General features: G+C 44.7%; 1 protein-coding gene across 1 annotated transcript; it reads left to right on the top strand.

Moving 5' to 3' along the window:
* Positions 1–1,120: 1,120 nt before the first annotated feature.
* On the top strand, positions 1,121–5,315 carry RPL7 (ribosomal protein L7). The gene is made up of 7 exons (XM_035011344.1): positions 1,121–1,283; positions 2,062–2,170; positions 2,480–2,646; positions 3,912–4,049; positions 4,170–4,279; positions 4,555–4,764; positions 5,254–5,315. Exons 1-6 carry the CDS (start codon positions 1,270–1,272, stop codon positions 4,761–4,763), a joined length of 747 nt encoding a protein of 248 aa, XP_034867235.1. The 5' UTR covers positions 1,121–1,269; the 3' UTR covers position 4,764; positions 5,254–5,315.
* Positions 5,316–13,506: the final 8,191 nt, after the last annotated feature.

Genomic DNA, 13,506 nt, shown 5'->3' with positions numbered 1-13,506 from the left:
AGCGGAGACCGCACGGGCCCGCCGGCCGCCGCGGGAGTTGTCAACTTGACCCAAGTTGCGAAAGGGTGGGAGAGTGGGGTGCGGGGCAGCGGGAGCGCCAGGAAGGGGCGACTCCTCGCTCGGTGCAGTCGAGCGCTGCCCAACGGCTTGCAGCTGCCCCCGCGGTCTCGTGTCCCCTGCCCTGCACTCCCCACGGCTGTCACTTGGGCACTGGGCTCCGCAGCGCAGCGCCGCTTGCAAGTCGGAGCGCTCCCGGCCGCCTCTGAGCGGGCTCCACGCTCCGCGCTATATAACCCTCGACCGGGAAGAGCCGGCGGCGGCATCGGCCCTCCCTCCGCTCGGCCCTCCCCGCCCCCGGGCGCACCCCGCCCCCGGCCCAGCCCCCAGCCCGCCGTCCGCCGAACCGCGGCGGGGCAGCCCCTCTCACATGGCCGCGGCCGCAGCCTCCAGCCCTTGTCGCACCTCCCTTCACAGCTTACGCCCTTGCCGTGGGGTGTCCCGGCCTCCGCCTGCCAGGCCTGGCGGTCGGCAGTGTCCGGGCCATCCTCCTGCCGTCGAGTCCTCGCTAGTCCCTATGTCGCCACTTTCGTTGAGCATGGGACTCTGGACGGCCCCTTCTGCGATCAGGCGCTGAGGAAGACAGCCCTGCAGGCTGGAGGAGCCAAGAGAAGGACCTCGGCAGCGCGGCAGTAGGGTGCCGGTTTATGGCTAGGGCTGGCAGAGAGCCGAGAAGGCCGTCAAAAGCCGGGTCTTGGCAGCAACTTAGAATCGCAGCTAGCTCTCTGGAACGTGGGCCGAAAGGCTCTCATTTTTCCTGGCTGAAATCACCACCGCTGGGTGCCCACAGTCCCAGTCAAGCGTCGCCCTCCCTCCTGGCTGGCAATGAAAGTGCTGCATGCCGGGATTTGTAGTTCGCGCTGGTGCGGCGTGTCATTTGCGTACATTACTGGGTGGAATTCGAGAAGTACCCAGTCAACGCAGCCTAGGGACTAGGACCCCGAGTGGTCAAGGTGTCAGCACTCTTTGCTCTTGTGCTATTGATTAAAGAGTCTATTCAATGCATGCATTTTCTCATACAAATTTTACCCGAAACTTGATCGTAAGGGGCAGAATCCGGCAGTACTTAATTTTGCGTCTGCAAGACGAGTTCTCAGTTCCGAGTTCTTTTCTGGCTTATCCTGGGACACCTATGAATTATGGGGCTTCGCTCTTGTCGTCTTTAAGTGGACCGCGCGCATGCGCTGACTTCCTCTTTTTCCGGCTGGAACCATGGAGGGTGCTGAGTAAGTTGCTCTTCGTCCGCTTGAGAATCTTTCTCCATCCGCGAAACCAGAGATCTTTTGTCTCACTTTCCCTCGATCCGGCGGTAGCCTGTATCTTTACCCATTTGTTTGTGTGTTTGTGACGCTCTGTGACACTAGTGGGGGCGCCAGGCTAAGGTGGGATGCAGGCGGCCTTGGCGGGGGAGGTTTTGGAGATGAACCCGGAACGAGGTGTGAGAGCCGAATGTGTGCGGGACCGGTGGGTATTCCTGTCTTTCAAGAGAGGCGCAGAACGTCTCAGTTGGGTTCAACCTTAGTTGGTATTTGGCCCAGTCGTCCCTGTCGTCAGGCCTTTGCTTTTAGCATGTGGAACTTCAGACCTGAATCAGGGTGGTAGTTGGGAGGTGTTTTAAAATTTCTTTTCCTGAGAATTCTAAGCCCCCTTACACTCAGCCTCGTTAAGAGTCTAGACATAGTGTCTTGCAGCCGTTTCTGAGTCTGTACGTTTTGTTAACTTTGCTGTAGGTGTTTTAATTATCGGAGGCCGGGGCTGATCGTGCATTAGATGTGAACTTATTGTGGTCTCCGACTGCTATTTAAGTGAAGGGGTCAGTATTAAAAGGCGAGGATTCCTGGCATAGAAACTCCCTAAAATCTGCTAGAGCAGCTAAAGATACAAACTTTTAGAGCCAGTGACAGTAGTAGTGCTAAATGACAAAGCGTGCTCAGTACAGATTAGGAGAAATGTGGTGTTGTGTGCTTTTTGAACTATTAATAAAGTTCTGTTCATTGATGCCAGAGAGAAGAAAAAGAAGGTTCCTGCTGTGCCAGAAACCCTTAAGAAGAAGCGAAGGAATTTCGCAGAGTTGAAGATCAAGCGTCTGAGGAAGAAGTTTGCTCAGAAGATGGTAAGTAAACTTTTGAGGCACTTTCCATGTAAAGGCCTTGTGGTTGGATTGAAAACAGGTGTTCTTTCTCAGCAAGACTTGTTAACTTCACCCACTGTACCAGTGAGCTTGGTTATTAGCTCTTAAAAGTGATATTAAATGAAGGTAGTATCTGCACTTTGAAATATTAATGCATGCTGTGGCCAGGAAAAAGTTTCAAGGGAACATTTTTTAATAGAATTGGTGTTGCAATAAATAAGCTAAAAAACTGGAATTGCTGATTGGGTTTGGGAGCTAAAAATCAGATGAATAACTGGTATTGGTTTTCAGCTTCGAAAGGCAAGAAGGAAGCTTATCTATGAAAAAGCTAAGCATTACCACAAGGAATATAGGCAGATGTACAGAACTGAGATTCGAATGGCAAGGATGGCAAGAAAAGCTGGCAACTTCTACGTACCTGCGGAACCCAAATTGGCATTTGTCATTAGGATCAGAGGGTAAGTTCAGTTTTAACTGCACTCTGGTTTTGAAGGGAAAGCTACATGGTCTCAGCAAGACTTCACATTACTTCTAAAGGCTTTGGTTTTGAAGCGCTGGAATAAAGATATTTTGGGTATAGCTTGAACATGGACGGTGGTGTCTTAATGGTTTAGTTGCAAGGTCTGTGCCTAAAGCCCCTATCCATTCTCTAATTGAGCATTTGAATTTTAATTCAGTGTCCTGGAGATTAACTTCAAAAGAAGATGACGTGTAGGCTCATAAGTGCTCTTACAAAGATGAATACAAAACGAGGAAGTGGTAAAAGGATCAGGGGATAAGACAGCAAGTTGTCAGTGTACAGAACATGGGTGTAGCTATGGTCAAAGCAAGAGCAGCTGAACCAAGCCAGAAACCCACAGAAATTGTATCTTTAAGCTAATAGAAATAGGTTCCAACGTTGAATTGTTACTCGGAATATCTGTTAGACAAGGTATTCACACAGACCACAATACATTGAAATTGGTCCCTAGGAAAGAACTCCTTATAGAAAATGTGCCATATTGTGATGCACCAACTCAGAAGCAATGAGTTTTCTAGGATAAAATCAAGTCTTTGTAGTTTTTAATCTTAAATAAATTAAATCTAATCTTAAACCTTAAAAGTTTTGGAAGTGCAAATATTTCAGAACCAGCCTATTGAAAATGAATGAGTTAGGGCGCCTGGGTGGCTCAGTTGGTTAAGCGACTGCCTTCGGCTCAGGTCATGATCCCAGAGTCCTGGGATCGAGTCCCACATCGGGCTCCCGGCTCAGCGGGGAGCCTGCTTCTCCCTCTGACCCTATCCCCTCTCATGCTGTTTCTCTCTCTCTCTCTCTCTCTCAAATAAATAAAAAAAAAAAATTAAAAAAAAAATGAATGAGTTAAAGTATCACTTCATAATTAAATTTCAACCTGAAAGGACATTGCTGAAAACTGCAGAACATAGTTAAATATTTCTAGACAGCATTAGATAAGACATGTCATTTGCTTTGAAAATCAAACTTTATAAAATAAATGCTCAGGAGATCAAAAAAGGGGGGGTTGTAAGTTTTAAATGTCAGAGTAGCTAACTAAAGGAAAAATGCCAGTGGTCATTGTAACAGGAGATGATTTCTATTTATTTAGGTGAGACTTGGGTGGTTTTAGGTGGGACTTGTGTTGTCCAAAATTCATAATTGTTAGTTTCCTATTCTTAATAAAAATTCTGATAGCTAAGTAAATTTTGTCTTTTTTTCCCACTGCAGTATCAATGGTGTGAGCCCAAAGGTTCGAAAGGTGTTGCAGCTTCTTCGCCTTCGCCAGATCTTCAATGGCACCTTTGTTAAGCTCAACAAGGCTTCAGTTAACATGCTAAGGATTGTGGAACCTTATATAGCATGGGGGTAAGTCTGTCCTTTCCTAAGAGTTCCTTTTGAACTGGCTGTTAGCAAGATGGATTTTAGGTGTTCTGATGGTGATAACCCTATTCTTTGGTCATTCATGTCTGGTTTTTCCTATTTCAGGTACCCAAACCTGAAGTCGGTGAATGAATTGATCTACAAGCGTGGTTATGGCAAAATCAACAAGAAGCGAATTGCCCTGACAGATAACACATTGATTGCCCGATCTCTTGGTAGGTTCTGCCTATTTTAGGAGAAATTTGATATTAGACAAAGTTGACATTTTCTGGCATCTTGTGGCCTTATATTCATTCTATTACGAATTTTCCCATGGAAAATGTAAGTTATGATTTCATGGCTCAAGCCTCATCTTTGTAAAGACAGCCATGAATTTCCCTCTTTGTTGCTTTACTCTTGATTTAAAGTCTCATGGCCTGTAATTGTCCTTGCTGAATATCCTAAAATCTGTAAAAACAGTTAACGATTTTAATGATCTTAAAATGTTCAGGTAAATATGGCATCATCTGCATGGAGGATCTGATTCATGAGATCTATACTGTTGGAAAACGTTTCAAAGAAGCAAACAACTTTTTATGGCCCTTCAAATTATCTTCTCCACGAGGGGGAATGAAGAAAAAGACCACCCATTTTGTAGAAGGTGGAGATGCTGGTAACAGGGAAGACCAGATCAATAGGCTTATTAGAAGGATGAACTAAGGTGAGCGGCTAAGGCTTGATAGAATTTTACTTCATAATAAGAGTAAAAGTGGTGGTAATCTTTAAATATTGATAAGGGGTTGGGTTCTAATATTTTTTGGCGGGGGAGCCAGTCATCTGATTACAGCTGGTTTGATTACTCCTTTTGAGGGCGTTTATGGAGGAAAGAAAACCTGTGGGTTTTTTTCTTTTTCTTTTTTGTTTTAAGATTTTATTTATTTATTTATTTATTTGAGAGAGAGAAACAGCATGAGGGGGAGAGGGTCAGAGGGAGAAGCAGGCTCCCTGCTGAGCCGGGAGCCCGATGTGGGACTCGATCCCAGGACTCTGGGATCATGACCTGAGCTGAAAGCGGTCGCTTAACCAGCTGAGTCACCTGGGCGCCCTGTGGTTTTTTCCTTAAGAATGGAAACTGAAGCACTTTCTTAAAATTTCTTGATTTATGTTAATTGTAATCTATTAAGGTGGTTTTTTTTTTTTCCCTTTTCAGGTATCTACCATGATTATTTTTGTAATCTGGTCAGTTAATAAATGGCTACTCTCAAATGGAAATGTGTTGTTGTCTTGGTGACTTTTTGCTAGCCTGACTCTGCTGTCCCTTAACTATTAAAGCAAATCTTGGTGTGTGATAAAAGTCATCAGCCTTTGCGTGCAAAACTAGGGTCTAGTTTGTATCTTGGTGGAAAACATTCCTTGGGTTTATTAAAGACTCTTCTGTACAAAGAATATGTCTTTAATTTTTCACTTTTGAATTGTGCCACTGAGTTAGCCAAGATGGGTCTGTTCTAAGAAAACCTATTTCATAGGCCTTTGTGCATGATTTACAAATAGAAATACTGTTGCTGAAATTCTATCCTGTGAGGCTTTGGCTTTTCTATAAAGTACTGTGTGAACATGTTTTCCTTGCATTTCCATTTTTGGTTTTTTGTTTTGCATCTTCTGTGCTTATTTAGGTGAGATTTTAATTATTCCATTATACATTGTGTATGTTATAAAGGAGGAAATGAAACTGGTGCCCATAGATGCAAGTTGTTTTGTAGCACCTATAGCAGTAGTGAGCAAAACATGAAACGTTTTGTTATTTTATAAATAACATTCCTATGTGTTGTATGTATCTCACTTAGATTAGTGAACTGATAGTTTTCAGGGTAGAACATAATACGAAGTATATATAAAAAGTTTTTGTAGTCCTCATTGATTGTGCCAGCGGTGTGATGCAGTATGAAACAGGTGCCCTGTTAATTCTTTTGACACTTGGACCAGAATCATTACAGTTAATATTTGAAAGCTGCTAGACAGATATGTTTAATAATTTTTTAAAATTCTCTAGTCTTAGAAACTATCTCTCTGGTTTAGTGAGTTTATGGTCAATGAATTCTGGAAATACAGAAGGTTCTTTATATAAAGTCAGTGTTACATGTTACACACTGAGTGTGCCAGTGTTTTGCAAGAAACTTGTTTTTAGTAAACGCCCACTCTCAGTAATTAGTGGTACATTTGTTTATAGCCCACGAATGGACACATTACCCAAAGAAGCAAAGCTTTTGAAGCTGGTGAGGGATAGGAACATCTTTGGGAATACGTAGGATAAACAGTGTATTGACAATACATGTCCTCTGTGGATGTGTTTGTTTTCAGTCTGGGAAATTCAGTTCTCCATATAAATTACTTTCCAAGTGGGGCCAGGGGCCCAGAGGATGGGGAAACAAATGGGTGAGAGTTTGGGGGTAGGGAGGAGTTGCAGACATTTAATATTGCCATAGAAAAGTCTAAAGCACTTGCTTCAGAGTAAAGGAACCTAGGCAGTTTCAAAGAGTGGGAATAGAGGAAGGCATGTCAGAGTGATAATTTCTGCTGTTAGATTCTAGGGAATAAAGTAGGGTAATTGGTCTGCCTTCACAGGATTGTGAGGACTAAAAGGGTGTGAAAAGGTTTTGTGAACTGTTAGAACCTACTGAAGTGCAGGTTAACACCTTGTTTAGAAAACCCACCTCCTAAAAGATGGTGTCACCTATAAGGTACTGTCCCCTAGAAGGCTAACCAACCTTTGAAAGTCTGGGCCCCACCCAACTGGTTCTACAAAAATTCACCTCATGTAAATTTACATTTGTGCCCTTCAGTGTTCCAGCATTATAAGATCTTACACTAGCTACCCTGGTTTTCTTTTTCTTTTTTTTTAAAGATTTTATTTATTTATTTGAGAGAGAATGACATAGAGATAGCATGAGAGGGGGGAGGGTCAGAGGGAGAAGCAGACTCCCCGCTGAGCAGGGACCCTGATGTGGGACTCGATCCCGGGACTCCAGGATCATGACCTGAGCCGAAGGCAGTCGCTTAACCAACTGAGCCACCCAGGCAGCCACTACCCCGGTTTTCAAGTCATGAAGCTTAGTTACTGCATTCACTGATCTTTAGCAGGTGTTACCTCATATTGCTTATCTTTGGAAGTTCCTTTACCATAGGCTGGATTGAGTGCTGACTCTGGAGCCAAAATGGGTTCGTATCCAGCCTTCACTTAATAGCTTGGGCCAGTGAATCTTTATCAGTAAAATGGGGGAGATTGTCATGCCTAATCTAGGATTTTGATGAAGATGTTAGGTGTTTAGAGCAGTTCTGGCTCAAAGTACAAGTAAATACTATTTACTACATATTGTAACTTGAGCACCTAGCAGGGTCGTACAAAGGAAAAGAGCCTATGCTTTCATGTGTCGGTCTAATTGGTAAGCTAGACATAACACAAATAGTGTGAGATAAGTGCTACAGGGATGTCTAGGATGTGTCAGCTTTTTGGGGTGTCTGGAAACCACCTGTAGGGGAAGACTGACAACATTCTGCCCCCACTGCTTTCCTTTATAGATCGGTATCGAACCAGGCAAAACATTGCTTTCATATGGTTGTCTCCCTTTGCTTGGGTAAAACTTTTTAAGGCCAACCTTTTAATCCTTTCAACCTAGTATTTTATATGGAGTAGGCAATAGATTTTTGTTTCCTATTGCTGTTTTAACAAATTACAAACTTGAGTGACTTAAAACACAGATTTATTGTCTTTAACAATTTCAGAGGTAAGGAGTCCTAAATTGGTTTCCCTGAGCTAAGTCAGGGTGTCATCAGGCCTGCCTTCCTGCTCTCTGAAGGCTCTACAGGAGAATCCTTTTTTTTTTTTTTCCAGTTTCTGCAAACCACTTGTATTTCTTGGCTTATAGCCCCTTCTTCCATCTTTGAAGTCTTAAGGACCCTTGTGATCAAATTGAGCCACCCAGATAATCCAGGATAATCTCTCCATCTCAAATTCCTTAATTTAAGTACATCAGCAAAGTTCCTACCTAGTAGTCCCTACTGTAGGCAGCATATTCCAGGAATAATGGCAGGGAAATGTTAGGGAGGGCCATTCTTTGATCTTTAATTTATAGTTCCCAGCTATATTTGTTCTTGTTTCTCAAAAATGACAAGCTTCTAATGTAGGGTCTTGGCCCTTGTAATCTTGTGTCTGAAACACAAGGCCCTCGGGTCTGTGTATTTCACTTCTTAATTCTGGAAAAATGTCTTTTCTGACACATCTCTTAATATAACCCTGTATTTTTCACAGCATCTCTTACTTCTGGAAATACTTTTTCCATTTGTTCTTGTTGCTTTTCACAGCCACTCCTCAAGGTTTTGAGAATATGTACTGAAACTGCTATAAGGTTTGAGTGTTTGCCTTCTCTGTTCTAGCCCTAGAATAATGCGTGGTGCATTGCAGTCCTTATGTTTTTGATTGAGTGAATCAAGCCTCTTAAGAGCAATAGGAATTTAAATTTTTGATTTTCCAGTTGTTGGCACATTGTCCTTGGTGAATGGTGAGAGGAGTTGGCAGCACTGTGGTGGGTTCATGGAGATTGTATGTATGTATGTGTGTATACACACATATTACTGTAAAAGACTCAAAGATGAGTTTTATTGTGTAGGAATCTATTATGTGAAAATAGAACAGCATGTTAGGAGAATATAGGAGATGGTTCATGCTGTGCAGATTGGGAAATTTCACAAAGGAGGTAGAATTTGGACAACTGGTGATAGAACAGCTAGAGTCAAGAGTTGGGAGGCAGTGTCAGTGGCAGCTGTGATAGCTCAGGATATGATAGACTCAAAAGCAGACCATTTAATAATAAACATTTGATCACGCATTGACTGCTAGTGTACACTTAATCTACATAGTCCTTGGTTGGTTCTCCACTTTGAGAGCAATCCCAGAACCGATTGACTGGGGGGATGGGTCCCAGGCCTTTCTTTAAATTCTCCATGTCATTTTTAATGTGCAGCCTATTCTATTAGGTAAGTATACCACTATCTCCATTTTTTAGATGAGGGGTTAACTTTCCGTCCCCCAGGATCACACAAGTGGTGGGGCAAGTATTAGGTTCCAGATCTAATTTGAGTTTTCTTAACCAGAGAAGCTAGGAAATGTGAGTGTGGAGCTTGATGAAAACAGAAAGTGTGTTTGAGAGCAGCTTCAGTTTTGTCGGACCTGAAACCATCGTTCCTAGGGCTAAACTTGCAGCCCTATTTGGGGTCATGAAATGGAGGCAGAGGGTTTAGAACATAATTTGGCAAAAGTATAGATGCTAAGGTCCTACCGCACAAGTCAGGGTGCTAGGCTTATTTACTGGGGAGGGGACACGCACCTAACCTTTCACCAAAGAACCTAGACAAAGGAGACAGAACGTGGAATTCGGGCGGGCATGGTGAGGGAACTCGGGGATGACTATGTCACTTAACCTAAGATTGGGATAGGCAGGTATTGCTGGGCTGTTTGAAAGTTCCAGACTCATCAGTACTCTGGAGAACCTGGTTAGTTTGAATCTTAAAAATGCAATCCAGGGAATTGAACGTCAACCCTGTCTAACTGCCCACTACCCACCCTACAGGCGCATGGCGCAACTTTCGTGCCCCACTGAACTTGTGCCACGTCTGACTCCCGGACACCCAACCTCATTTCAGCACCCCCCCCGCCCCCCCGTAGCAGTGACCCCAAAGGCGGTGGCACCTATACTAGTTGTCGAGTGAGTCCTAAGCGGCCTTCTAGCCGCCCAGGCGCCTTCCTGGCGCGGCACCCTAACCGTCGGTCCCTGCCGTGGGAAGACTGCGGCAGGTGACCGCGCGCGGAAGGCGGTCCGGAAGCTCCGGAAGCTCCCGGCGCCTGGCAACGCGCGCGCGTCGGGCGGGCAGGGCTGCAGCCACCGGAGCCGGTCGCCGGGCCGGGCGGGGCTGAGCGGCGGGCGTGCCGCGCTCTCCAGCGTCGCCGGGCTGCTGGCAGCCGAGCATGTTCGCCCCGAGAGCGGCGCCCGTACGAGCGCCAGGCCGCCCTCCCTGCCCTGCCCTGCCGCCGCGGCCAGCCCCGCGCCCCGGCCAGGCTGGGCCGGGGGCTCGGCTCGGCTGCGGGCCGCCCCTGGCTCCCGCGCTGTCCGCTGCCCCCGTTGACCCCGCTGCCGGAGCCTCAGACCTGGGCACCACCGCCACGGTCCAGGCACTCGAAGAAGACCCTCTCCTCCGAGGTGGAGCTGCGGGGACAGTGAGTGCGGGTGGTCTCCGGAGGACCCCCGGCCTAGCGGGAGCGGGGTAGGGGGGTAGGGTGGGACGGAGGCCAGGGGACCTTGCAGGGGCAGGGCTGAAGGGGAGGTGGGGCCGAGAGATCAGCGGGTCAGGCCCCCTTCCAGGCAGGGGGAACTAGCCCAGTGAGGCACATGGGTCACTCCAAGGATTCTCTTGACTCTGAGGGGAGCTGCCGGGCGGGGTCGGGTGAAGCAGAGAGATGGGAACGAGTCCCGGACTCGAGGGGAGCTGCCGGGCGGGGTCGGGTGAAGCAGAGAGATGGGAACGAGTCCCGGACTCGAGGACCTGCCTGCCGGATCTGTATGTTTCCGCACTCCTCAAGCTGGGTCAGGCTAGCACGCGCGTCCCTGCGTCAAGTGGACACGCCCTTACAGGGTCTCCCTCCAACCTGCCCAGGGTTTAAACTGAAGCGGGGTGTGGGCTAGGTGTTTCCCCTCTACCTTTGACTGCCACTGTACCTCACTTTTGCACCCAGCCATGTGGAGCAGGATTTGGGACACTGACCGTGTTAATTAGCTCTGGCTCCGTTTTCACAGCCAATTTAGCTTTGTGCCATTTCTGATTTACCTATAGTTTGTGTGTTTATTACTTTTTTCATGAGGGGTTACAAATACTAGAAAAGATTTGTGTAATACAGGTAGTCTGTTCTATTGTATGGGTCATTCTACCCCTACAGCTTTTGGGGGGCCATAGACATGAAAACTGGAGCCTCTGTCTAGAGAAATGCAACTTTGCAACCATTTTCAGGGTATTGTACTCTCTGAAGCACAAGAATCCCTGCTCTTCCATCTTCATTGGCTTTTTATCTACATTGCTAATGGTGAGTTTAAATCCTCTGTTACAGAGATGTTTCTTCAAAAATACTTTTGACATTTCTTTTTTTACATTTTTAAAATTACATTATAACACATTAGTAGTTCTCATTCAAACAGAAGAATATAGAGTTAGAAGTGAAAGCCCTCTCTTTACCTTTTTCTCCTTTCTTTCTAAATCTTCTTAGAGTTTATTTAGTGTTTATCCTTTTACTCTTTTTTCATTTTTTTAATCATCATTGGAATCATGTGGATTCTTTTGAGAAATTGTCTTTTTCACTTAAAAGGATGTGACAAATAACTTCATATCAGTTTACTTAGGTCTGCATTGATATGGTAGATGTATCATGCAGATGTATGACCATATGGTATGGATGTATTGTAATTTATGTAACCATTCCTCATTAAGATTGGTTCCAGTTTTTCCTTATTGCAAACAATGCAACAATGAACATTCTTATACATGGGAACAGTTCTATAAAATGAATTCCTTGAAGCAGAATTGCGGGGTCAGGTGTATGTATGTGAAAAATATTTGATAGAATCTTGTGTTCTGAAAAGTCTTTACTGATTTACATTTCCATCAACAGGCTGTGTTGAGAAAAATCTGTCTTTATTATTATTTAAAACAACTTCCACTCACTGAGTATTTATTACATGTCCAGCACCATGCTGAATATTTTACATGCATTTTGAAATTGAATCCTCACTAACCCTGTGAGAATCGGAGGCACTGTTATTTTCTTCATGACCCTATGGTTATGCAGCTATTGAAGGGCAGAATCAAGATTAGAATCCAGGCTCATTTTACTCCGATGAATAAAATGTGTTCTTTGTTGGGTGGGAATTCCTGGTCAGTAATTGACTGGGAATTGTATTTCATTGGGTTCTTTGAGGATTAAATGAGATTGTGCTTTTGGTGTTGCTGTGTTATTAGTAGTTTCTTCCACTACCAACTTCTATAGAATTGGACACGGTCCAGTGCTTCCCGTAATTCTGGTTCCTCTGTATTCTCTGCCTCTCCAGTCACCTCTCAGCCTCTTCTTTATCTTCCTGCTTTGTGGACATTTTAAGGAAATCTGGCTTTCTTCTCCCTCTCAAGTCTTCTTTGGCAACTTTAATCCAGTCTCTGGCCTTAATTCTCACTAGTGAATAGATGACTCTTAAAATTTCTTCTCCCAAACGAAGCTACGGTCCTCAATTCCTACAGCTTAGATCCGGGTTCTATAGCTCCACCTGGATGTCCTCCATTCATTTTATCTAAAACTGAGCTTTTTGTTTCTCTCCACCCCCAGACTAGCAATTTCCCTTTGAATGTAATTCATCATTCTCTTAGTCACCCTAGTTCGCAGTCTCAGGCATCTTTGACTCTTTTTCCTTGCTGAACCTCCTAAATTCAATCAACTGTTGTATTCTGACTGCTGCTACTCTAATTTAAGCACTCTGGACTATTAGTATTGTAGTGGCTTCTTAACTTGGTTCCAATCTCTGCCAGATTAATCTTCCTAAAGCATACCTGTGAATGTGCCACACCTCGGTTCCAAACCCGTGTCAGTGTCTTCCCGTTGCTCGAAGAAGTAAGTGCAAACCACTTTGGCTAGCATTCAGATTTGTCTGTGATCTCGCCCCAAACTGTCATTTCGTTATCTCTCACAGCGCCCTTATCTGAAGCCCGCTCCATTCTCCGTGGCAACTTTCACATCTGTATCTTTTCCTGGAATGCCTATACCCGCATTTCTGCCTGTCTAAATTCTATTCGTTATTTTCTGGCTTCTTCCAAGGCTTTTTTGAACTTCCCTGTGAAAATAACATCTGCCTTCTTTTAACTCCCCTGATGTGAGACATCGCTCCCTCCTTGGGCTGTAAGGTCGCACTTTGCCTTATATTACAGTTGTGTGAGTGGCTGCTCTTTTTCCTTTTGCATTGGAAATTCTGTAAAGGCAGAATCTCTGTTTAGTTCTTGACATCTTCATCTAAATCTCTGTTTAGTTCTTCAGATATGAAGATTTGCACATAGTACATGCTTAGTGAATGTATTTGAGTAAGTGAGCTAATAATCACCCTTGGGAATAAAAAATTGCATCTATTAGTCTGTTCCTAGCTGTAATGACAAATGGACCTCAACATCTTAGTGACTTAACATGTAACAGTTTCTTTCTTGCTCACATAACAATTCCAAAGCAGATAGTCCTGGTCAGCAGGGAGCTTTCTCCCAATTGGTTGTAGGACCAGGCTCTACCATTCATTAACACTTCCCTATTATCTTACTGTAGCAAGGAGAAGATCGGAAAAAGCAGACTTGCTTCTTAAAGGCGTTACACATTACACTCACTCACGTTCCA

The sequence above is a fragment of the Mirounga leonina genome, unplaced genomic scaffold, assembly GCF_011800145.1.
Source record: "Mirounga leonina isolate KUSES-001 unplaced genomic scaffold, KU_Mleo_1.0 Mir_165, whole genome shotgun sequence".
Classification (NCBI taxonomy): Eukaryota; Metazoa; Chordata; class Mammalia; order Carnivora; family Phocidae; genus Mirounga; species Mirounga leonina.
Note: the sequence above shows the minus strand (reverse complement) of the source record. Positions and strands in the feature narration are given on the sequence as shown.

What these genes read in the sequence shown, in the direction of transcription:
- RPL7 (XM_035011344.1), top strand. An exon ending in TTTGTCATTAGGATCAGAGG is followed by an intron (nt 2,647 to 3,911) that starts GTAAGTTCAGTT and finishes TTCCCACTGCAG; the next exon opens with TATCAATGGTGTGAGCCCAA. An exon ending in ATTGATTGCCCGATCTCTTG is followed by an intron (nt 4,280 to 4,554) that starts GTAGGTTCTGCC and finishes TAAAATGTTCAG; the next exon opens with GTAAATATGGCATCATCTGC.